This window comes from Pungitius pungitius, chromosome 14 (genome assembly GCF_949316345.1).
Source record: "Pungitius pungitius chromosome 14, fPunPun2.1, whole genome shotgun sequence".
NCBI lineage: Eukaryota > Metazoa > Chordata > Actinopteri > Perciformes > Gasterosteidae > Pungitius > Pungitius pungitius.
The window spans coordinates 7,041,192-7,065,139 of record NC_084913.1 but is presented as its reverse complement, the minus strand read 5'-3'; the positions used below and the strand labels follow the sequence as shown (position 1 = coordinate 7,065,139).

General features: G+C 45.2%; 3 protein-coding genes across 3 annotated transcripts in view; 2 read left to right on the top strand and 1 right to left on the bottom strand.

Annotated features, from left to right (window-relative positions):
- Positions 1–9,425, bottom strand: part of mnat1 (MNAT1 component of CDK activating kinase) — a 30,980-nt gene extending 21,555 nt beyond the window's left edge. Inside the window, exons 1-4 of the mRNA XM_037486406.2 lie at positions 9,275–9,425; positions 7,963–8,053; positions 1,660–1,812; positions 1,181–1,254 (exon numbers count right to left, since the gene is read on the bottom strand). Of these exons, the coding sequence (XP_037342303.1) occupies positions 1,181–1,254; positions 1,660–1,812; positions 7,963–8,051 (316 nt within the window). The 5' untranslated portion in view covers positions 8,052–8,053; positions 9,275–9,425. The remainder of the gene's footprint in view (positions 1–1,180; positions 1,255–1,659; positions 1,813–7,962; positions 8,054–9,274) is intronic.
- Positions 9,426–9,448: 23 nt separating this feature from the next.
- six4a (SIX homeobox 4a) lies at positions 9,449–15,662 on the top strand. Its single transcript, XM_037487517.2, has 3 exons — positions 9,449–10,316; positions 11,867–12,567; positions 13,374–15,662. Exons 1-3 carry the CDS (start codon positions 9,592–9,594, stop codon positions 13,979–13,981), a joined length of 2,034 nt encoding a protein of 677 aa, XP_037343414.2. The 5' UTR covers positions 9,449–9,591; the 3' UTR covers positions 13,982–15,662.
- Positions 15,663–21,214: 5,552 nt separating this feature from the next.
- LOC119227996 (homeobox protein six1b) lies at positions 21,215–23,622 on the top strand. The gene is made up of 2 exons (XM_037487236.2): positions 21,215–22,097; positions 22,914–23,622. The coding sequence occupies exons 1-2, from the start codon at positions 21,538–21,540 to the stop codon at positions 23,206–23,208; spliced, it is 855 nt and encodes a 284-aa protein (XP_037343133.1). The 5' UTR covers positions 21,215–21,537; the 3' UTR covers positions 23,209–23,622.
- The last annotated feature ends 326 nt before the right edge of the window (positions 23,623–23,948 follow it).

Genomic DNA, 23,948 nt, shown 5'->3' with positions numbered 1-23,948 from the left:
CACTACAGTAGAAATTACTTTGGATCATCGAACAGCTTCAGGACCCCGCGCGTGTTTTCCTACGCAGGATAGGGGGGCTCATTGGCCGGCTATATTGCAGTGAAGAAGAAGCCAGGGTTTGAACGGAGTGCGACACTATAAACCTCGTTCATGATGCGGAGGAGCATCATTTTTTAAATGTGTCATTATGCACATTTTTTTTCAAAAGTTCTTCACCACAATACTGTGATTTTTGAAGAGATCCAAAATGTTTCAGAGATAATAAACATTGCCATCTGAAATACTGTAAAAAGTGTATAAAATGATTGCATTTGATGGAATGGTGCACTGCCTAAGAAATAGCGTTGACAATATGCTGCGGTCAAACTAAGAAAAATATAGTTTTATGGCTGCTGAATAGGGGAATGATAGGAATTCTGAGGGATTAAATGATTAAAAACAGAGAAAGAAGTCAACCTAAAGTGCACGCATAATGTCATAGGCCTAGAACAGGCCTATGACAGAGCCTTCTGAAGTTGTATAGATGTATAACTGGACTTTAACATTCACATTATTGTCTCTCTAGCTGCCTGCTCTGTCCCACATTTCTGGCTGTTTTAATTTTTACTTATGTACAGATTTAAAAATAATAACAGAGGCTATGCCCTGTATTAGATATTTACCATTAATTCAATTTAAGAGCGGCAGATACAGAAATATTACTGAAAGGGAAAACATCAAATTGTATTACTATGGTGTTATATTGATAGGTACTACACTTTATTTTAGGGCACATGAGGTCTAGAAACAGATCATTTTGGGTTTTAACTCATTCAATTCGCGTGTGACTTTTTCTACATAAAAAGGCCCACAATCGAAACAGTTGCGCCACCACTGCGTGTAATCTTCATGGTTTAAAAGTGTATAATGCATATAGCAATAAATGATCAGATTTTCAGTCCGGTTGAAGGTGTGACGGACATCTCAAATGCAGGTCAGTAGGGTAAAATGCTTTTGTGCTCCTTTGATTTGGGGGCAGTAGCTTGGTTGGCCACAGAGACAAAGTCTGACCATGTGATTTCAAGCTCTCTTGACCATGATTAAACTCAATGGGGGGGGGGGGGTCCAGATGTGTTAGCATTACACTTATAGGCACCGCTTCTGCAATTCTCTTCAATGAGGCTTCCCGAGTTGGTCCTACCTACGTCCTCCACCAGCTCGAGGTAGTCGTTGTACTCTCTCAGGCTCGGGAAGTCAAACTCTCTCTTGTTGTATCTGAGGAGAAGAGCACAACCGATGAGACGAATAGCGAAACCCGATGAAAGCAAATATGCGACAGCATTAATAGCCTCCATTAAATCAACCATTTTAAAATACCATGCCTGCATGCTGGCTAATAGACACACATTAGATGTCAATTAAGGGGCTATTAACGAACAGATGAGAGGGAAGGCCGGGAGGGGCTGAGGAGTAAAAACCTGGCAGTGAAAGAGCCTTCCTGTTTGACCCCCCCATCCCCCCGGGGGGACTCATTGTCTACAAAACAAACAGTGTAATGAGAAAGACAAAGGTGGCTTAAGAAGAGGGAGGAGGCATGAGATGACACATAAACACACAGAGCCCCACCTCTAAACCCTTTTGCCCCCCCACCACCACCACCACCATCATCCCCACACTCACATCTTCAGCACCTTCTTGCGAATCTCCACCTCCTTATCCACGGTCGGGTCTTCGAAGAGCTGCACGCGGAAGTTGCTCTTCCTCAGCGGCGTGTCACACTGCACGCAGTTACCCGAGCCGCGCACAAACAGCATCTCCACACAGTTCTCGCATCTGTCGGGGAGAAAGGACAACGGAACAGAAACAACATCAAGCTGAGTCGAATTGTTTTTCCAGGGGTGACCCTCCCAGTCAGGCCCGAGAGGCAGCTGGAAGCATGGGTGGGCGAGTGTGGCTGCTGAAATACGGCTTTCATCACAAATAGAGTAAATTTGTTGTTCTCTCTCGCTCTCTCACGTGTCTGCAAGCACACATTGGGTGATAATGGGGCACATGAATATTTCTTCTAAGTGCTCAAAGATGGCCAGGATTAATATTGGAATGTCGATGAGGCTGCCTCCTGCTCTCAGACTAGAGGAAATTAGTCGGACACCCCATCAGTGGTGTGTCTGTCTGCAATGGAAAAACATTTGCTTTGTTGTTATTTCACCAGACCTCAGTCATGCCACGTATGCATAATATAATAAAACATAGCTGTGTAATTCACAGTGTACTCTATCATTATCATAATAATAGCATGCAATTGATCCGCAATTGCAGCCTTTTGTATATTAATTACTGCATTGGTAAATTTAAGTATCTTAAGACGTTTAGCCGTTTGTGCTTAAGGTTCCATGTATCTGAAAAGGTTTCATATCTAAAGAAAGCATCGGTATTTTCAAATGCAATTTTGACCTTTCTGGTAGAAAATACCATTTTTATTCCTGACACAGCGGCTGAATGAAGGAAAGCTCTATTATGGAGACGTCAAAGCCACATCTTTAAATATTTCAGATATCTAGGACATTAATGATCAGAGTAAATCTTTTTAATGGATAGAATAACTTTCCAACACAAACATGCAGCAGTCAGGCAGCCTTCAGGTCCTCATATAATTCTATTCAGTACAGAGGACACCTCTCCACTTATTCACTGAATTATGACGACAATGGTAGGAACATACTTTGAATGGTGGAAAATGTCAGGTAAAAACAGGAAGGTTTACTCCACGCACCATGACGACATAACTGCAGGACAACTGTCAGACCTGGCTGAGGGCACAACCCTGAGCTGAGCCATCAATCACACCTTTATGCAGGTAGGCGTTTACCCATCCGTCACACTCAAGTGAGGAGTGGACACTGAAGACAATGGGAATGTTCACAAATCCCCCCCCCCCCCCCCCCCCCCCGATAGAGTGGCGGGCCTGGATAAACGTTTACATGGCACACTTTTTTTTAATTAAGTCTCCACAGAGCTTTATTTCCACAGGAGTTCACCTTCCTGCCGACAGCCACCTTTCCAAAAACGGACTACCCGCATTTGAGTGCAGACGGGTCTCATAGAGGAATAAAGCAAACATGGTTGAGTCATTTCTTTCCAAAGTCAAGTACTGGGCTTGAGACCTGGGCCTAATAGAAAATCCTGACAAAGTCATCATGCGAGTCATTTTTACTTCATCAGCAGGATTCAAACCAACAAAAAAAAAAAAGCAGTTAAAGGTGAAACTGCAGAGCCGTGAAGTTTGGCTGTTTACATCTAACGTTTCGGATATGGGTCAAACAAGCCCAACCTGTCAAGTGTGACACCACGCTTTCAGTCATGCCTTCATGCAGGGGGGGGGGGGGGAACCATGTTACAAGGACGCCAGATTAGCTGGGCTCAAGATGAAGCCACAAAATAAAAATGAAAGAAAAAAAAAGGAATGACACACGGAAACATCTGCGTCGTCCAGTTGGTGCTTAAGAGCGCGAAGGAGTCCCTGCTCAAGTGCACCATGGGAGAGGCAGATGTTCACTGTGGCCCCAGGCCACAAGAGATCTATAGGCCTGGCCATATGGAGGTAGATGGAGGGATTCGGCTTGTTTCCACAGGCCCACAAAGAGCCCATTCATCAACACGAGACGAGGAGTGGGGCGTAGCTTGCCCCCTGCCCCATAAATGGACCACACATCAGAACCCTCCAAAGGGGAAATCCTGTGTAACTCTAGAGGCAAAGAGCTGGATGTCTAAGGAGGGAGGAGATTTTAGAGTCAATTTGCCATCTCACATCTGAAATGCGCTCTTCTCAAAACAAGGGACAGCTTTTGCGAACGTGCTTTTTGCAATTTGCAGTCAAACGGGGGACTCGGAAAGCTCTTGCCTGGCTACGCTGTATTGCTTGAGAATACTGAACAGACAATTAAGTGAGCCGACAGATCTCTAGCAGCTCTGTGTCCTAGGGCTGTTGTCGCTGACTGAGTACTCCCTACTCCTCCCTCCCTCCCTCACCTGTCCTACTCTGAGCTTGAGGCTCCTATCTGTCCCATCTGCAGCTGTCAGCAGGTCAAAAAAGGGGGTTAAAAGGGAGGGTGAAAAGGGTCCTGGTTCAGCAAAGAGGCCACACCATCACCAGTGACATTGTCCGCTTCTCCTTCTCCTTCTCATGTGTACAAATGAAACAGCGCTATAAACGGAGCATGATTCACAGAACAACCTCAGGCTGCCTTTGTGTCAAATTTAAACCTGCTATGACACTGTGTCCCGCCCTGTGACCTGTACAATTCCTGCGACAGCAGAGTCAAAAAACGCTGAGGCCCCGGAGTATTATACGGGGTGCACGCATATGAAAAAATAAAGCTTAGGTTTGGTGTACTGTACAAGAGTTTTTGTTTTTACCTTTAAAACAGAGCCGAAAAAACTATGTGAGGCCCGTCCATGGCTATCTGTGTGCATAATTAAGAGATTTGACTTCTGGAACATTGCACACCTGAAACAATAAAAAAACAATTTGATCCTGTATATTGATCTAGATAAGAACATACAACTAGCAGATGCACAAAACTAGCTTCTACTTAAAGAGATGCGCTCGCTATGGAGGGTGGGCCACTCAACTCAACCCCCCCGCCGCATGTCTGAGTAACTAGCATTCATTTCTGTGCCTTGTGTCACATATCAAAGGAACATGAGTCCGATGTCGTGGTGCAAAGGTGATAGAAAACACACATCAAATGCCTGATGACAGGTAAACAAAATTAGCTGTGGTGGAGTCTAAATGTACACTCACCGGCCACTTTATTAGGTACCCCATGCTAGTAACGGGTTGGACCCCCTTTTGCCTTCAGAACTGCCTCAATTCTTCGTGGCATAGATTCAACAAGGTGCTGGAAGCATTCCTCAGGGAGTTTGGTCCATATTGACATGATGGCATCACACAGTTGGCGCAGATTTGTCGGCTGCACATCCATGATGCGAATCTCCCGTTCCACCACATCCCAAAGATGCTCTATTGGATTGAGATCTGGTGATTGTGGAGGCCATTTGAGTACAGCGAACTCATTGTCATGTTCAAGAAACCAGTCTGAGATGATTCCAGCTTTATGACATGGCGCTTTATCCTGCTGAAAGTAGCCATCAGAAGTTGGGTACATTGTGGTCATAAAGGGATGGACATGGTCAGCAACAATACTCAGGTAGGCTGTGGCGTTGCAACGATGCTCAATTGGTACCAAGGGGCCCAAAGAGTGCCAAGAAAATATTCCCCACACCATGACAACACCACCACCAGCCTGAACCGTTGATACAAGGCAGGATGGATCCATGCTTTCATGTTGTAGACGCCAAATTCTGACCCTACCATCCGAATGTCGCAGCAGAAATCGAGACTCATCAGACCAGGCAACGTTTTTCCAATCTTCTATTGTCCAATTTTGATGAGCTTGTGCAAATTGTAGCCTCAGGTTCCTGTTCTTAGCTGAAAGGAGTGGCACCCGGTGTGGTCTTCTGCTGCTGTAGCCCATCTGCCTCAAAGTTGGACGTACTGTGCGTTCAGAGATGCTCTTATGCCCACCTTGGTTGTAACGGGTGGTTATTTGAGTCACTGTTGCCCTTCTATCAGCTCGAACCAGTCTGGCCATTCTCCTCTGACCTCTGGCATCAACAAGGCATTTCCGCCCACAGAACTGCCGCTCACTGGATGTTTTTTCTTTTTCGGACCATTCTCTGTAAACCCTAGAGATGGTTGTGCGTGAAAATCCCAGTAGATTAGCAGTTTCTGAAATACTCAGACCAGCCCTTCTGGCACCAACAATCATGCCACGTTCAAAGTCACTCAAATCACCTTTCTTCCCCATACTGATGCTCGGTTTGAACTGCAGGAGATTGTCTTGACAATGTCTACATGCCTAAATGCACTGAGTTGCCGCCATGTGATTGGCTGCTTAGAAATTAAGTGTTAACGAGCAGTTGGACAGGTGTACCTAATAAAGTGGCCGGTGAGTGTAGATGCATACTACAGATGGAGAAGCTCAATGCTGCATTGCATTACTCAGTGTTGACTGGAACAGACACTTTATCGGGTCAATGCAGAGCGAGGCTTTCAGTCCTTTAAATGTAATTTGTGCCCTTGTAATTTCCAACGTTGACTGTAAACATGAATGTTATTTCTTTTAAGAAATACAGACAAAAACACCTGTCAGTTTCCTACAGCTCAAGGTGACATCCTCTTATTATTGGTTAGTACAACCCAGACCACCACTCACTTGGTACCTATTCTTCTGTAGTTAGCTTATAAAACAGAGAGCGTTTGGGAACAATCCAATGAATGCACTTTAAATACATTGTGCATTTTGAAAAAGTCAATTAGCTATTTGAATAATTGTTGAGAGCCAGCAAGCATTAAAATCAAGTGCCGCAAATAAATAGGAAGAGTGTCGTCGACTGGTAATAAAATTTGCTATAAAAGGTCCCAACTTATTCTGTGCTGTGATTGTATTGCTGAACAATCGTAAATAGAGGTTTATCGTCCTGAAGGAATAAGCAGGAACCAAGAATTTCATTTGTGTGTGCAAATACACATTTGCTACATTTCTCTACATTTTGCATTCTTTCTACAACAATATGTGGAATTGGTAACAACTCTGCTAAGGTACAGACCTCCATATGTATCAACTCCTCAGGAAGCTCCAAACATAAGCACAACGACATCAGTGATGAAAATACAGATTCAGTTTGAGTTTCCAAGTGGTGCATTAATTCACTGTTGCACCCGCTCTGAGGAACGACTCCAAGGTGACCTGCACTAGGACATCTCCAAATTGCTTCATTGCAGAATCATTTCAATTTTCTGTGGGTGGCCGGGCATACCGACGGAGCCGGTGAGTTATGAGCTTGCTGACCTGATGACAAAGCATGGCCACTTCCTGATGGTACGGTCAATAAACAGACAGGGTCAAAAAGATGCTCTCATCAGACAACCACCATCACTGCATAGAGAACATGCCGCCGCCCCCCCCCCCCCCCCCAATTAAACGACCAGGTTTTTAAACAGATGACAAGGCTGAATAACAGAAAATGCACAACCAACGAGATTTACTGAGTACGGACATGAGAGGGACACACAATCAAACAGGACTTAAGTTTGATAATAAATGTGATCACTTTAAAAGGGTGGTAGAATCATTTACTCAAGCAATTAGGACAATCAAAATCAAACAATTTGTGATTATCTTGAACTTTAGAAAATCAAATACCATGTATATCATCATTGTATGTTATTGCATTGAATTGACATACAATTTAAATGGAATTTTGTTGACATTCAATCCAATTAGATTTAGTAAAAGGATCCATAACCATGAATTGCTGAACCGAAACCGTGTTATGTGTAGGGATCGCTTTTGCTACATTAAGTTATAAAGGATGAAATTAGTATCATTACACACGCACACATACACACGTATGATCAAAACAGCAGGATCAGTTAGATGATCTACTTTACCAGTCTTAAGTTAAAGAAAGTAACAAATAAGCAGTGCATGTTGTTTTGTTAATAGATAAATAGCTGTGATTATGAATAATGACAATTAAGTGGGCAGTTTGTATGCAACACTCAGGACTGTCATAGAATATAACACCGCATGACAACTTTTTGTCTTACCACAATCTTAATATTATATTAACAAAAGAAAACCTTTAGAACACATAATGTACCAGGCGGCTAATTGGGGAGCATTGAAATCCATTAGCTGTTAGCTCACAGCACGTGAGGCTGAACTTATGTTCTCAACGTCTGATGCACGTCGACCAACAGTTGACATTTAAGGGTTAATAAATATGGCAATAGTTGTATATAAATACCTACCCGTCTGCTCTAAGGGTTTAATGTGTTAGTGAGCGCCTATTTCTGCACAAACTGGGGGGCATTATCGTCGCTGTGTGCTTTCAGGTTTAAATAACGTTACTCACAGCGTGTGTCCGCACACGTTCACCATCAGCTTCAGCGAAGGATTCCTGTATTTGGTGGTTTTGCATCTCGGACATCCCTGGTCGTCCATTTCTGTCCGTGCGACACAAAATAAAGACACGAGAGCAATGTCAACAACTAGCAGCTCTGTGCTCCTGTCACTTTCCCCGGTGGTGAACTAATGTGTCACACCGAATGCGGTCCGACGGGAAACGCCATTAATATGAGTTGTTCCGATCGAACGATGACCTCTAATAGATAGTGACGATTCATCCGAGCTGAATGAAGCTGAATGGTTTATCTTCACGTGTCCGCTCTTTTGTATTTGAATATATATAATATGTTGTACTGTCTAAGCTGTGTAGTACCCTATAGATTACCCCCGTATTTTTCACGATCGAATGTAAGACTGCCCTGAGACTAAATGTAAACCCCGAAACTCTCCAGATGTTACTCACCAGGGCTTCTGACGTCATGCAGGTTTTGGTTGGATGTGCCACTGTTGGCATTGTTTATTCAAGATAATAAATCCCATGACATGTCCACCAAGTTGGCTGGATATATCACACAATGTATTGTTTTAAATAAACATTTCATGATGAAGATGGAACGGGATGATTATAGTATTTTAAAAGACTAACGGTTATAGCTCTAACAATATATATTGTATTGTATATTGCTATAAAAATCAATAAAAACCCAGACTTGTGGGTATATTGATTTTACTGTCGTTGTATAAATGTTATTGATCGACCCCAAGCCAGACCTGCCACTTAAGACTGGAAATTATTATTTGCAAATGGCAAAAAATAGCAATTTTGCCAGCTTTCTTTTTTTTGGCATGACATCCTTATTTCGAAAATATGAAAATACTTTTATTTCAAATTATATTCATGGCAAACGGATGGTAAACTTTACGGGGGGTCAAACAAAACAGGTGCGATATATGACATGCTTATGAAACTGACATTTTTTTCTGAATTTGCAGACAAACTGGCAAAATTCACACATCATCTCTCAATTACAACCAGCACAGTGCACGTTATGAAAAGGTTGAGTGGATTTTAAGTATCTCCGAAAAGTTCCGTCTGAATGCCCACATGTATTCAATGTTTTTAGTTGATATACAATTGTAAAATAATTTCTATTTGACACAATGGCCGTAGTCTCAGGATGATTTCCCCCCCCCCCCCCCCTACTCTCCTCGATGTGAGAATAAAACTGCTTTGATGTTTTCACTCGCAGCCGAGTCAGCCGCTGCTGACAATACGAACAACAAGGATATCCCGTTCCCACGATCCAAAAAGAACTCACCTTGCACAGGTGAGCGACGGGAATATACTCTTATATGACTGACAGCTGAAAACCAAACATTCGTGCCTGAATCCCCGCTTGCTCCTCCCTTACGAGGCCCTCGGCGGCCAATAGCGTGGCTCTCCTGCAGATAGACCCCAGTGTGTCTCCTTCAGTTCCAGTCGCGGCAGACTAAAAGTCACGTTGGAAGGAAAGGGGGGAGAGAGATATCTGCTTACAGCTGCTGTCAGACATCCGATCGCATTCGCATGGCGAGGAGGTAACCTGATCGAGCTGGGAGGAGTGACTTTACCAGGGAAGGTTTGAACAAAAAAAAAATGTCTTCTTCTTCTGCCGGAGGAGTCACAACAGCAAATGACATCAAGAGGGAAAATGTGAAGGAGGTGGATAAGCGGGAGTGCATCAAGCTTGTGGCGCTGGACGCGGCGGAGTTGTCCATGGAGCGCAACACGGACGCGGTGCGCACGGAGCTGTTGGTGAGCGCCGCTTCCTCTCTCGCTTTCTCCCCGGAACAAGTGGCGTGTGTTTGCGAGGCATTGCAGCAGGGAGGTAATGTGGACCGGCTGGCCAGGTTCCTGTGGTCCCTGCCACAGAGTGACCTGCTGCGTGGGAACGAAAGCATCCTGAAAGCCCAAGCCCTCGTAGCTTACCACCAGGCTCGGTATCAGGAGCTGTACAGTATTTTGGAGAACCACAGTTTCAGCCCGTCCAACCACACCTTCCTGCAAGATCTGTGGTACAAGGCCCGGTACACCGAGGCGGAGAAGGCACGGGGGAGACCCCTGGGCGCCGTGGACAAGTACAGGATCCGGAGAAAGTACCCTCTCCCCAGGACTATCTGGGACGGCGAGGAGACGGTGTATTGTTTCAAGGAGAGGTCCCGCAACGCGCTGAAGGATCTTTATAACCACAATAGGTATCCGTCTCCGGCAGAGAAAAGAAATCTCGCCAAGATTACAGGACTCTCCCTGACCCAGGTCAGCAATTGGTTCAAAAACAGGAGACAGAGGGACAGAAACCCGTCCGAAGCACAATCGAAAAGGTGAGGAAACAAAAGCAACTTGATCAGTGATCAACTCCATACACGACCATTTTTAAACTCTCGAATGGGTGTGCGTAAAATGTGCAACACCACAGAACCAGAGTAATTTAGACAAAGTGTTAGAACGGCTTTTTTTGTGGGAGGGGTGCATCGAGTTCACAACCATTCCCGTTGACTGACAATACTCAGTGTACTTATTAATCTCCCATTCGACTCCTTTTAAAATACCGGGCAGTAACAATTATTAACCGTTGATGATTGAGAAACCCCAAAAAGTGTGCGTAAAAGGTTTTGGAGCACGTTTTAAATGTTTTGAAATATGAAGCGGTTGCCATTCAGATCCGGTTTCAAGTGTGTTGGTGCTAAGGGGCCATGGAAACCATACGCAACTAAAAAAAACACAGTGACTTCCACGCTCCTGTGATTTGCTAACTTACACAGTTAAAACGTTACTTTCTTCTTACGTTCTTTTCTGCTATTTGTATTGAGTGTATGTCAGTCAGAGATGAACCAAACACAGTAACGCGTGCACGTTTCCCTTTCGCAGCACATGAATCGTTTTCATTGTTACTTGTTTTCTTCCTCTCAGACCAAAAGGGATCTAAAAGCCTCCATCAGCTCCTGCGTTTCATTTCATAATCCTCCACACAGACACGCAGAAATGTTGCTTCTTTCATGTTTCCCTCTTTGTGAACAAAGCTGACGCACACCTGGTGGAGGTGACCTCTCTCTCTCTCTCTCTCTCTCTCTCTCAAACACACCTCACGCACGCACGCACGCACACACCATTATAGTTTGCTTGAAGTCGACTCTAAAATGATTCAGTAACGTTTAAGTATACGTTTATAGCCGGGTAAATGTTTTTGAACAAGTCGTCTTAATATTTTATATTCCTTTCCTGCAAAGAGGTGGTGAGAGGTTTTAGTGCGTGAGAGGGCGCGCGCGCCTGTGCTCGTGAGCGTGTTGGAGGGGATGCAGCTGTTGGGTTCCATCTCTAAAAACATATTCGTTTTTTTGCGCAATTATCTCTATACCAACTATTTCTATATTGTCTTAAGTCATGGGATAAAGAGGGGATTTAGAACTACAGCACCGTTTTGAATTAAATTAAAAGGAACACTCTCAGCCATTTGTTTTGTCACTCCACCAGTCACACCAGAATTTATTGGGCCAAATGGTTGCACGGTTGTTGACGTTGGTTGTTGTTGTCAGTGTTGCTCTCCATGAGGTATTGGTGGACTAGACGTTCACAAACAGCCTGCTCTTCAAAGCTGTGTAGTAACACAGAGCCAAATGTGGCTCTGGCTAGACGTGGGTGGCAAATTGTATTTTATTGAATTTACGTTGTCATAGTTATTTAATGTGCGTGTAAATTGCCGAAAGAAACGCACAACTATAAACTATATCGGGAAAAAGGCACATTTTCCAATCTTTTATTATTTTTATTTATTTCATTAATTTATGACTGAAATAACCTTTCGGCAATAGTTCACCACCAATCTTTATTTTTATTTTTTTTAATGACAAACCAATTTATTTGTTTTTCACAGTGAATCTGATGGAAACCACAGCACAGAGGACGAGTCTAGCAAGGGCCAAGAGGAAATGTCTCCCCGGCCCCTGTCTAACTCCTCAGATGGAGTGATCACCCACGGGACCCTTCCCATTCAAACGGGGCACCTGGACAGCGGGGTGGTCCTCCAACAGATCGGGGACATCAAGCTGCCCCCTGGCTCCAGCAGTGGCGGCCTCTACAACGGAGGCCTAGTGACAAGTAGCACCCCCTCCGCCGTCTTTCACAACGGGGGCTCGTCTTACCTCCACACACCTGGAAACATCCTCTTCAACGGGCTCAATCTGGGCATCCAGCCGTTGGCCTTCAACCCTCTGAGGCCGTCCGGAGGGGTGTTGCTGGGGGGCTCTGGTATGGACATGCAGATGCAGACAGGGCAGGAGAAGGGACTGGGCAGCTCTGCCGAGGACTCGTCCCTGCAGTACGGCTCCTACTCGGGCTGTGTGAACGGGGCGGAGGTGAAGGTGGAGGGGGTTCACGCCATGGCTCCCCAGAACGGAGCATCCTCCGTGCTCACGTTCAGCTCCTCCTCAGGTGCGCTGCAGCTGGGGGGCTACAGTCTGGTCCAGGTACCAAGTGGAGTCTCCGACAGCGACGGCAGCTCATTACTCAACAGCGACATAGGTCTTCCTCCACTGCAGCTCTCCTCTGCTCTATCTTCCTCAACGATCACACAAGGTGAGTTCAGAAGAACTACAAGATTAATAAAAAGGACTCCTTATTATGTAGAAATGACCCCGTTGTGTTTACTTTTGAGTTATATGAGGCCAATATTACAGACAATGATAAAGCCAATTAGTTGTGATTCATTGAATATACTCTATTTAATCTTGATTAGACGTTTTTCCCCATGCAGCAGTTAAGTAAATCCATTCAAATTATGCAGCTCTGCCATAAAAATGCAGATATCAAAGTGCAACAGTGATGACAAAAGAATAATTAGGATCCATCACTTTATTAAAATATCAAAACTACAGAAAATATGACATCATATCCATATTTCCTTGCTTGATAGAGTCAGAAGAAACAGGGTCTGGCCACACACACACACACACACAAACACACACATGGAAGGTGGTCCTTTGAAAACCCCAGAGATGAATAAAAACAAGCTCTGGAGACCCCATCACTCCTCATGATTGCACTTTTGATCTGCAGAGCAGGGAGGAGGGGAAATATGTTTCAGACAATCAGTCTATGAAACGCACTAAGAGGAATAAGTCGTTACTTGTTACTGACTTTGACATAAAGCAGAGAATCCACACCAGGATGAATAATAAGGAAAAACAGAAAATGACGGCTTGCTGTTGACTCCTGGCAGGCTCCTGCACTCGTTCCCTGGGGAACCAGCAGGTCCGGCACTAAGTGTGCGTGTGTGAGACACAGAACAGCAATTTCGAGGCCAAGGCCTGCAGTAAATGAAATGAATAATACTGTGAGGAATGAGGTACTGTATGTATTGATCCATTGTTACGTCACCACAGGGAACATACCGCTGAACAATGTAGCAGTGAGTTCCTCCAGTGACTCGTTCCAGCAGCAGGACAAGCTGACCATGACGTCCCTTCACCACAACACCGTCCTCTACAGCATGAGCAACGCCAGCCAGGCGGCCATCAAGAAGGAGCCTCCGGAGGGAGGGGTGTACTCCCCGTACCACCACGGGCTCCACCTGGACCCCAGCGGTCATCTCAGCTACTCCACCCCCAACTCGGACGAGGCTCCGTCCAGCCAGGGCCCCGCCTCGTCCACCGAGGTCTCCGCCGTCAGCTCCTCCAGCCCCGAGCCAGAGGTCTACACCACCCTCACCGTCAGCGCGCCCCTGATGAACCAAACGGACCCCGGCGGCCACCACCTCCAGCCCGCAGAGTACCTCGGGGGCCACGTGTTGCGCGGGCCCTCCTCACACCTGATGGGCCCCGGCATGAACAGCAACTACATAAACCTTTCAGAAAACAAGGCGGAAGGTTCGGGCTCGGGCGGCGTGAGGGAGATGGTGCGGGCCATGTGTGGGCAGATGGAGGCTGTGGAGGGGAAGGACCTAGCCAAACTACAGACAGTGCAGATGGAGGAGAACATGGCTGACCTTTAACCTCAAAGCCTCTCGTAGAAGCACTAATGTCCGCCCAAGCAGGGATATGGTGAAACTTTTGTGTGAGCGTGTGTGTGTGTGTGTGTGTGTGTGTGTGTGCGTGTGTGTTTTTTTTACAATTCAATTCCTTTAAATGTTAAATTATTTTTCTTCATTTGACTTTTACAATGCACTCTAATCAGAGGGGAGCCCTGGAGGTGTGCATTATCTGTCCGTCAAAAAAACATTTTTTTTTTTAAAAGTCTATGAGATGTTTCTGAAGGCCCCGTTCATAAGATGAAACATAACAACACTCACGCACAGAAGAAGTTGCTTCATGAGTTCGAGCCGTGTTTAAATATGCGTCTTTATAGACAACACCTGCTACTTCCTGTTGAGTGGATTTGATCTGCAGAAGCAGGTGCTGGAATGTTCGGAGTCATGTGACAAGGATGTTCCTCCAAACTAAATGCGTCATATGGGTCAAACCAAAAAGGTCATTCACTAGGGGGAAGAGGGAGAGAGCCTCGGCGAAAACGCTCGGTTAGAGCAGCGGCTTCGCCCGAAGGGCCGCGCACAAACGGGGAATAAAAGGGATTGAACAAACAAAGCTGCTGATTTCAGAAGAAGTGTCCTTCGGTAATCACCTTAAATGATCTGTATGCCCCTGGAGTCACTCCAAAACCCTGCTTTGTGCTTTATATCACACCAAATGAAGAGTTGAGACGAATGTGCCTTTCCGCTACTTCAAAGACACAACGGCATTGGTCTGTTTTGGCGTTTGCACTAGCATAATGACATTAAAATGTAACATGTTTCAAACAGCCTTCATGTTGGAGGGTTTGTCACATGCGACTCACCTCAACAAATGCACACTATTTCAGTCATGAGTTTGTATTTTAGGCCTCATCTTCAACTTGTGAGAACAAGATCTGAATGACGATCTAAAAGGTCGTGGCTGTCGCTTCACCCTTTGTTCATCACATGTTGTTTATAACGCTGCAACTCATTGTGTGTTAGCTTGACGTGACGATGCTACTCTATATCCCGTTTCCTTTTGATGTGTCTCTCCGAATGTCAGTAATCGTCAATGATATTTTTCTATAAAGGGGATGTAATAATCCCTCTTTGCATGGCGTCATTACATGTTTTGGACACTAGTGCCTTTCATTTTTGTTCCCTGAGTAACGCTGACAGTAGGCTTTGTCGGGGCTATTTCGTTGGCGTGCAGGCCGTGACATTGCAGCTCCAGAGATTTACCACCACTGGCCACAGCCGTTACTGGCACATTTGTCGGGTGTCAGTCGAGGGATAGACATGAGAATGCGGAGCCCATTTGTCAATTGTGTCCAGTGTTTTTCACAACTGCAACCTAATTCCCCGCTGTCATACACGACCATAATAGCACATTTCAGCCTTACAGACAACTTATCTGTGCATTACGCGTCTTCGTAGGCGTGGACTAGAAACTTTCCTTTTCCAGGGTTTATGGCATAATCCCATTAATTTGAATGGATGTTTCAATGAAAGTATCCCCAGTGCTTTGATGTCATATACCAAAAATGAGTCGAGGGCAAGTAGTAAAACCGATGGTCATTTGTTTTTTAAATCCTAGTTTGAATTATATGTTTGTTATCTGAAATTATGTGAATGTATTTTTCTAAATCTCCATACTGCAATAAAAGTTTATATTTATAAAAACATACAACTTTGATTTATTCTTGCAAACAATATTTGCCAATAATACAAATAGGGAAAAAACTGCAAAGAATATCTTCCCAACATTTCGGACTCCCACACTGTGAGGTTTTGGGGGTTGGGGGGGGGGGGGGGGGGGCATGCAGTAATCCAGCAGCCTGGTGCTGCTCTCTGCAAACCTGCAGTGATCGTTTACACATGCCTGGCAACCTGGAGTTCATTAGCCCTTCTTTTCTCATCCCAGCCCATGTAATTCAAATAAACAGCAATGAGATTTCCAGAGGTAAAGCTCCTTTTGGGTGGGGGGTCTGCAGCTCCCCACTGCTCCGTCCGACCCATACGGGTATTCACCGCGCAAAGGCCGAAACCAACCCCCCACCTATAGCCGCTACTTCAACATGGGGGAGAAATGAATTGGAGGTGCTGTCACTCACAGACACATGGGTCTCTATCCCAAAAAAAAAAGAAAGGGCCTGGAGTCCTCTCGTGGCTTGAGGCGATTCTCCTTAAATTCATGAATATCCACCTAATGGTTGTTCACTCAGTGTGCGACTAAACCAGCAAGGAGATGAGACCGATTCAAAGCTTGACAAATGAACGAACAGCGGGGGGGATTTTTACTTTATTCACAGCGTGTCTGTGTTGGATTACAGGAGTTGTCCTGTCAGCGGATCCTGGCTGGAGGAGTTATATATGATCTAACGGATGACCTAAATAAACAGAGGCTGATTGTCTGTGCTCACTGTTGAGGCACATGAGGGAAAAGAAAAAAAATGGGTGAGACTAGCGGGAAAGGGAGGGAGAGGCAGGCAACCGGGATAAAGTTACCTGCACAGGTGACCTCGTCGCTATGGGCAGTGGATTAGCTGATTGTTAGGTATCAGGTAACCCCTCCTGTAATATTGAAGAGGGTGAAAACAGCTTTGTTGGAGCCCAGAACAATATCCCATTCGCAGCATGGTCCGTGGGTCTCACGGGTAGGGGGCCACAGAAAACTCCAAATTCCACCTTTGTATTGTGCCCATAAATTAGACAGGAAAAGAGCACAATTGTTCCCTCAGAGAACATGTGTAGTATGTTTTTCATGGGGACTGAATACAGCCAGTTGCCATTTAAAATGCCTACTGCTCCCTTTACGTGTTAAAATCAGGAAATCGCTCTATCTAAATATTAGTGTGTCATTTTGTCCACAATTTCAAATATGCAATGTAAAACATACTTGGGTGAGCAATAAAAAAAAAAAAAAGAGGCAACTCCCCCAGAACTCTGGCCTTATTAAAAACACTGACCTCTGATCTTTCAGATGGTTTCAAAGCTGACATTTAATGCGGCGCAGCAGACTGCAAGCCATATGTAACATGACCTGGGGAGCGCGGTACTCCACTGCTCCACGTCCCACTAATGAGAGGGCAGGGGTCAGCGGGTACCAGCACAGACCCACCACTACTGGCCGAGGCATGCGAGAGGACTTCTCCCTCCTGGCAGGAACAAAATCTACTCATGAGAGGTTGTGGAAAGCATGATGGTGATGTTTACGTGCTGAAAGTGAAAATTGAGTTGTGGCTGTGCAGGGTAGACGGTATTTGTACTTCATCAACCAGTAAGGGGAAGAAAAGACGCAAAAGCGTGTGATTCACTGGTTCGCTCCGATCTACCAGGACAGAGAGCACGAGTCAGATGGACGGTTTGCAAGTGAGCATGTGTGAATGTGACACACACACACACACACACACACGCTGGCACAGAGACAGCAGCTGGGAGGCCGCCTCACCACAGCGCTTCCCCAAAGAGAAAAACAGCACTTTGTAACGGGAGCAGCGGGGGCAGACGAAGCCCCACGTGATCAGCGGAGACGCGCACGCTCACCTGCTGCCCTGCCTCCCCCCCCCCCCAAAAAAGGTGTCCTTCGCTAAAACTCCACAGCTCAACATTCGAGGGGTAAACGTCGTCGTTTTGGCCTGTGACGCCAGCACTGTCATGGCGCCCCCTCCCTGCCGGCGGGGCACACGAGGGGAGCAGCACACGCGGTTTTAGATCCTTCCCGTTGTTTGTTTACATGTCTGACTGCTGGGGCTGGTTCCATATACTAAACAAAAAGAACCCCCCCCCACCACCACCGGCCCGAATACGAATGACCTGTGCGAGTCGTCTTTACTGAGCAGAGCACTGTAAGAGCCGAGGCCGTAATTGCATATTTGTGGAGGTGGTCCTCCGAGGAAATGCGTAATGATTTTGATGGGGGGGGCTAACCCCAGCGCACTTGTACCAGGTCTAATTTTCCAACATGACAGGAAACTCTGTTAAGCTGATAATTGCAGCTCCAATTTCATTTAACTCACTCATGTCAACAGTTGTGCTTTGTTTTGAGGGACGTTTTTCACCGCCGTGCACCTCACAGAATAAACCGCTTTAACTCTTAATTAAAGACACGTTTAGAACATCTTGCAATCAGAAAACAGTATGGTAAATAATAGACTAGCATTCATTATGTTAATTAATGTATCGACAAATATGCAGTTATGTAAAGACAAGTATTTTTGTTTTGTGTGTTCCAAGACAATACAATTTTAAAAATGCATTTCCACGTGCGGAATGTTAAATAAACTTTATAATTAAGACTCTTGATTGTGGGTCGTGTTGATGTTTTGAATAGATAAATACGTTCTAATTGTGTGTTTTTTCAGTGCAGTAAGAAGACACCCTTAATGTCACCAAAATCCCTTCCCAAAAAAAAAAAATCCCAACCCTGGGGACCAAATCGGACACTTTTCGCTTAATTTAAACAGTATCGGCTTTGTTCCAGGCGATGCAGCTGAAATAGCACTTGGGATTTAGATAGAGTGAAAACCATCTGTTCGGTGAGCCAGTGGTCGTGTCCCTTTTCCATCGTATTTTCAAATAATAAACTTTCCAATAGGAAACACGAACTTTTTGATGATGACATTTTTATGAAGTGTTTTTCTGCTGCTTTTGAGTTGAGATTATTTCTTTCTCCCCGTTTTCTCCCACCGTCACCGTTACATTTCATGCGTCCCCCCCCCCCCCCCCCCCCCCCGTCAATGCAAACGAATTTCTATTTCCACAGCCATTTCCCCTCACCTTTAAAATGTGTACCATGAGGTGGAATAATGCAAAGGGCCCAGGGTCCCCTCGGCCTACACAACTCATTTAAACACTAACGACACATGGAAACACGCTCATTTCCTCGCGGTGGAAACAACTGAGAATCATTTAATCACAATTTAGAAATGCGATGACCAAAACATGGACACTCCAGAATATTTTAAGGAACCCTGAGACTCGAGGAGAGAGGCGGGCTGGGTGGTATCGGTCGTTGGGGGTAAACCGGGGCGGATGGAGGAAATAAACGAGTTGGGCCTGTAAGGAATCCCTGTTTGCTTGGCCAGTCCCGCTTTGAGAGGTATAGCCTGTACCCGAGGATCGCATCATTGGCCGGGGGGGGGGGGGGGCGGGGGACCGAGGAGCCCACGCAGCCCTGGCCGTCCGTGTCGGAGGCGGAGAGTCCACATCTTGAAATAATCTCGCCCCCCGGGCTGCTCGGGTTAAAGGAGGAGGCGCGGCGCAATGTGGTAGAGATATTAGAGAAACCCGAGAGCCGCTCATCAGACAGCTCATTTACTGAAGCACTGAGGTTTTACACACGGCGCACTGATGCCAAAAGACTGCAGCTCGCCTGGGCTGCAGTTTATTAACGTGGAAAACATATACAAACATGGAGCCGTGTTTGAGCCGTGTGCCTAAAACACGAGAATAGAAGGGAAATAAACCGAGGGAGTGGACTTTTTTCCAATGAATTATCATCAAATGATCTGCAGGCCAATGCACTGCAAAAAAAAAAAATGCGTAGCTAAAAGTGCAATTAACGTGAATCTTAATAACTCGCGGGTTGTGAAATCAAGGGACTTCAGGTGTGATTCAGACAATGACCTGACATTTCCTCCACACACTTTCATTTCAGCGAGGTGAGATGCACGGTATCCGTTTAGGAGGAAAGGAGCCGTTTAGGGTAAATCTGATAAAAAGTCAAATAAATCAAGATAAAAATGTGGATGATCTAGTTCGACCTTTTTACACCAAGTCATTCTGCCTAAATCGAAATGAATAGTGTCACTATAGACTACATGGTCATTCGTGAACATTTATCTATTTTCTTTTGGACAATTTGGACTTAATAGTTCATGACATAATTTGGGTTAAATAGGACCAGTGTAGCTGGTTAGAGCAGATCTCTTTTTTCAAGTTTTATTGAAAATAATCTAATCTAAGTAAAAAAGGTAATTTTCTAAATACGAGCTGTGTGCATTTGTTTAAGTTCAATATTACAGGTCAAATCTTGTTCCTTGACATAGGCCCATTGAAAGGGTGCTTGGTTTCAGACTCCGGTGCAGATAAAGAAATGTGATCTATATGGCTCAAACCAACAACTGCGCCACCAAGATCCAGTGTGGCAGAGAACTAATTTACTAATGGATTGGTTTAGTGTTTCACCCCACAGAAAACACTGGAGCCACATCGGTGCCTGTCTAATCCTTGAAATATAAATGTAGGCGGCGGGCTGCAGCATCTGCAGAAACACGTGATGATGTAAGAAATAAGCATAAAACCAGAAATATAAAGAGGAGTCTGTTATATCAGTCTTGAAGGAATCTAATATTGATTTGTAAATCTATTTAAAAAAAAAGCGAGGAAATGTTCTGAATGAATTTATTCTCCAGAACCAATAAAATTGCAGCTTGTAGGTCAATAGTTTGAAACGCCTTTATTTTTTCCAATTTGAGTGGGAAGTTGGAATTATGTGTTTGTCTATTGTTTCCAATCCTGAAGATATACCATGAGCCGCCTACCTTTCCCACACACCTGCACGGCTGATTTCCTGGTGGTTTATATCCAATAACATGTTTGTCAGGTGGGTTTCTCATATAAAAGACGAGCGTAATGGCTCGCATGGACCCAACAATCATAGAAACTTATTAAATTATATCACCTCGTAAAATAAACGGCTTCGGTAATTAGACTTTGAAAGGTTGGGATGGAACAAAATGTTAGGTCTGCATGCAATTAAGGTAGTTGGCGTCAACCACGGTCAGCTGAGAAGGTAAATAAACCTCCTGTAGAAAAAAAATAAAAGTCACAAAAAGATCTATTGATATTTTCAATTATGTTTTCTTTTTATCAAAGTGAACTGCAAGCCACGGGCTGATTGTGTGTTCGATATCAGAGCATATTTCAAGCTTTAAAAACTTCCCACACACAGATAAAGAGCGACGTATCATTTGTGGGCTCAGCCTCCACTGACTGTGATTACTGATCGCGTATTGAGATGCAGTGTGCGGTTTGCCCCACGTGGGGAAACTGCTAGAGTCCCCACCATCGCAGAAGATGTATATTCCAAACATGTTAATATGGCTTTCCGAGGGGGTCTGTAATAATTGATTAGGGTTTAGGTGCTTCTCTGCTCCCTCTGCTGCAGCGGGAGAGGGACTGTGGGGGCGGGAGGTGGGAGCGCGCTCCTATTTCAGCCCCTGACGCATTGCCTCTGGGGAGGAAACGGAGCTGCAAACTCAGTCCTGCTCTGCTGTACACGGTGCAGGGCAGAAGGAGAGCCAATCACCGTAACGCACGGGCTCCCTTTAAGCCTGACATATCTCCAACAGGAACAAATTGTCCCAACAATCAACATCCCGATCTGCTGCGCGCATCGGGGGCCGGAGTGGAGAGGTTAGCCTGTTAGGCCTGTGCTGCGCTGGCCGGATTGCGCTGGATTGCATCGCGACGAGAAGCTACCCACGCAGAGCACGAAGTGACAGCCATCGGTTTGGATAACGCCGTTTTCGGACGGAGGCGGGAGCTTGGACACCATGTCCATATTACCGTCGTTCGGGTTTACGCAGGAGCAAGTGGCGTGCGTTTGCGAGGTGCTGCAGCAGGGGGGGAACCTGGAGAGGCTCGGCCGCTTCCTGTGGTCGCTGCCCGCGTGCGATCACCTCCACAAGAACGAGAGTGTCCTCAAAGCCAAGGCGGTGGTGGCCTTTCACCGGGGGAACTTCAGAGAGCTTTACAAAATCCTGGAAAGCCACCAGTTCTCTCCGCACAACCACCCGAAGCTGCAGCAGCTGTGGCTGAAGGCGCACTACGTGGAGGCGGAGAAGCTGCGCGGCCGGCCGCTCGGAGCCGTGGGGAAGTACCGGGTGCGGAGGAAATTCCCGCTGCCCCGCACGATATGGGACGGCGAGGAGACCAGCTACTGCTTTAAGGAGAAGTCCAGGGGCGTCCTGAGGGAGTGGTACACGCACAACCCCTACCCGTCCCCGCGGGAGAAGAGGGAGCTGGCCGAGGCCACGGGACTGACCACCACACAGGTCAGCAACTGGTTCAAAAACAGACGGCAGCGAGACAGAGCCGCGGAGGCGAAGGAGAGGTACGTCACTGCCGCGGCACTGTGCGTGTGTGTGTGTGTGTGTGGACAAAAATGTTTGCTTTTCTGCTAGTGTCGAGAAACGAATTTGGGTTCGAGTTAGAATGAAATATTGCCCCCCCCCCAAAAAAAAATGAAAACAGAAAGTAAAGGAATCACGATTTGATTGTTCCACAAGAAAGTGGCAAAGTAGGCAAATACACATAATTGGATTTCTGATAGAAATCATTTTATTCTAAGAGGGTAAAATATTCTCATTTTTTTAAAATTTCGGATCCAAATGAGACGCGTTGTGATAGCAGTGTGGGTGAGTAAACAGAAGCCTGTTGTTGACAAATGATGGACTTACAGAAACTGTCCCGTTTGAAAGGAGCCTGAGTGGAAAAATAAACACCTTAAAAAGACATCCGCTTCAGAAATAAAATAATGTCGACTTAAATAATTAAATACAGAAACATGTGAACAATTTACTGCAAACACGCTTGACCTTTGATGTACGTGCTAACGTGGGTTACAGTGTAGGGAAATTAACACGTGCTTTGACTTTTAAGTTATCAAGAAATCCCAAAACAATCTGAAGAGAAATGACAGATTTTCTGCAAAAAGAAGGGAAGGGAAATAACAATAACGCATTGGGTCGTTTTTCTTCAAGGCCCGTTGGCCTATACTTCCCAGTCTATATTCTTTGCATTCAGTACAAATAATAATTATGGCTGCCTTTCATGCTGCCCTTTTTACTCCAAACATAATGTCAACACGAGGATTTAATCCTCCGAAATGTGCGTATTTTCTCTCATTCCTCCTTGTTGTCGTTTCCAGAGAAAACAGTGAAAACAGCAACGCAGGCGGCAACAAACAGAACCAGCTGTCCCCGCTGGACGGAGGAAAGTCTCTCATGTCCAGCTCGGAGGACGAGTTTTCTCCTCCTCAGAGCCCCGACCAGAACTCAGCGCTTATGCTTCAGGGCAACATGAACCACCCCGGGGCCTCCGCGTACCCCATGTCCGGCCTGGGGCCCCCACAGCCGGTGCACAGCATGCACGGACACCCGCACCAACTGCAGGACTCCTTGTTGGGACCTCTAACCTCCAGTCTTGTGGATTTGGGCTCTTAAAGAGACTGCCAGATTATTCTATTTTACAACAACAAAAAACACCGAGGAAAGAAGACTGATGCGTGTATCAGATTGAGAACATTAATGAAATTGAAATAACACTATAGCCTATCTTATAATATAGACTGACTTGTCTGTCGTTAAATTTGGTTAGAACAAAATTCCTTTATGCGCTTAACCTGTATATCCCCACTGACAGGAGCTTTTCTCTCCTCCTGCACATGGCAACAAACAAACAGGACCTGCCTGGAACTCTTAACTCAACGAGACACTTAACTGGACTGCCCAATTGCTTAATTTATGACATTTTGTTGAGATAAAATAATTATAGCAACTTCGTGCGACGGAAACTATAAGAGAGGTAACGTTTTCATTAGAGTCATGGTAATAGTTTCCAATAAAACAAAAGTAATACATTTGTCTCTGTGTTATTTGTGTATTTAGAGAAAAAGTTAATAGACACTAAATGTGTCGTATAGATTCTGTCCCTCAGATGAGCCTAATGAAGCGGGTCCACTAGCATTGACAATTTATCATTAATTAATCGTGTTAATTAATTTACTCATGATTATCATTATTATTTTGTGGATTTATTTAATGATTGTATTTTCCTTTTCATCGAATGCAAACAAATCAACCCTCGTGGATTGAACCTCGGGAGTCATTTCAAACATTGAACCTGTTCTACCCGCTCGCTTTTTTTTCCTTTCTTTTTTTTTTTTTTTTTTTTTTTTACAATA

Coding starts and splice junctions, on each gene's coding strand:
- six4a (XM_037487517.2), top strand. CDS start 9,592: ATGTCTTCTTCTTCTGCCGGAGGAGTCACAACAGCAAATGACATCAAG. Junction 10,317..11,866: donor TCCGAAGCACAATCGAAAAG/GTGAGGAAACAA, acceptor TGTTTTTCACAG/TGAATCTGATGGAAACCACA. Junction 12,568..13,373: donor TTCCTCAACGATCACACAAG/GTGAGTTCAGAA, acceptor ACGTCACCACAG/GGAACATACCGCTGAACAAT.
- LOC119227996 (XM_037487236.2), top strand. CDS start 21,538: ATGTCCATATTACCGTCGTTCGGGTTTACGCAGGAGCAAGTGGCGTGC. Junction 22,098..22,913: donor GCCGCGGAGGCGAAGGAGAG/GTACGTCACTGC, acceptor TGTCGTTTCCAG/AGAAAACAGTGAAAACAGCA.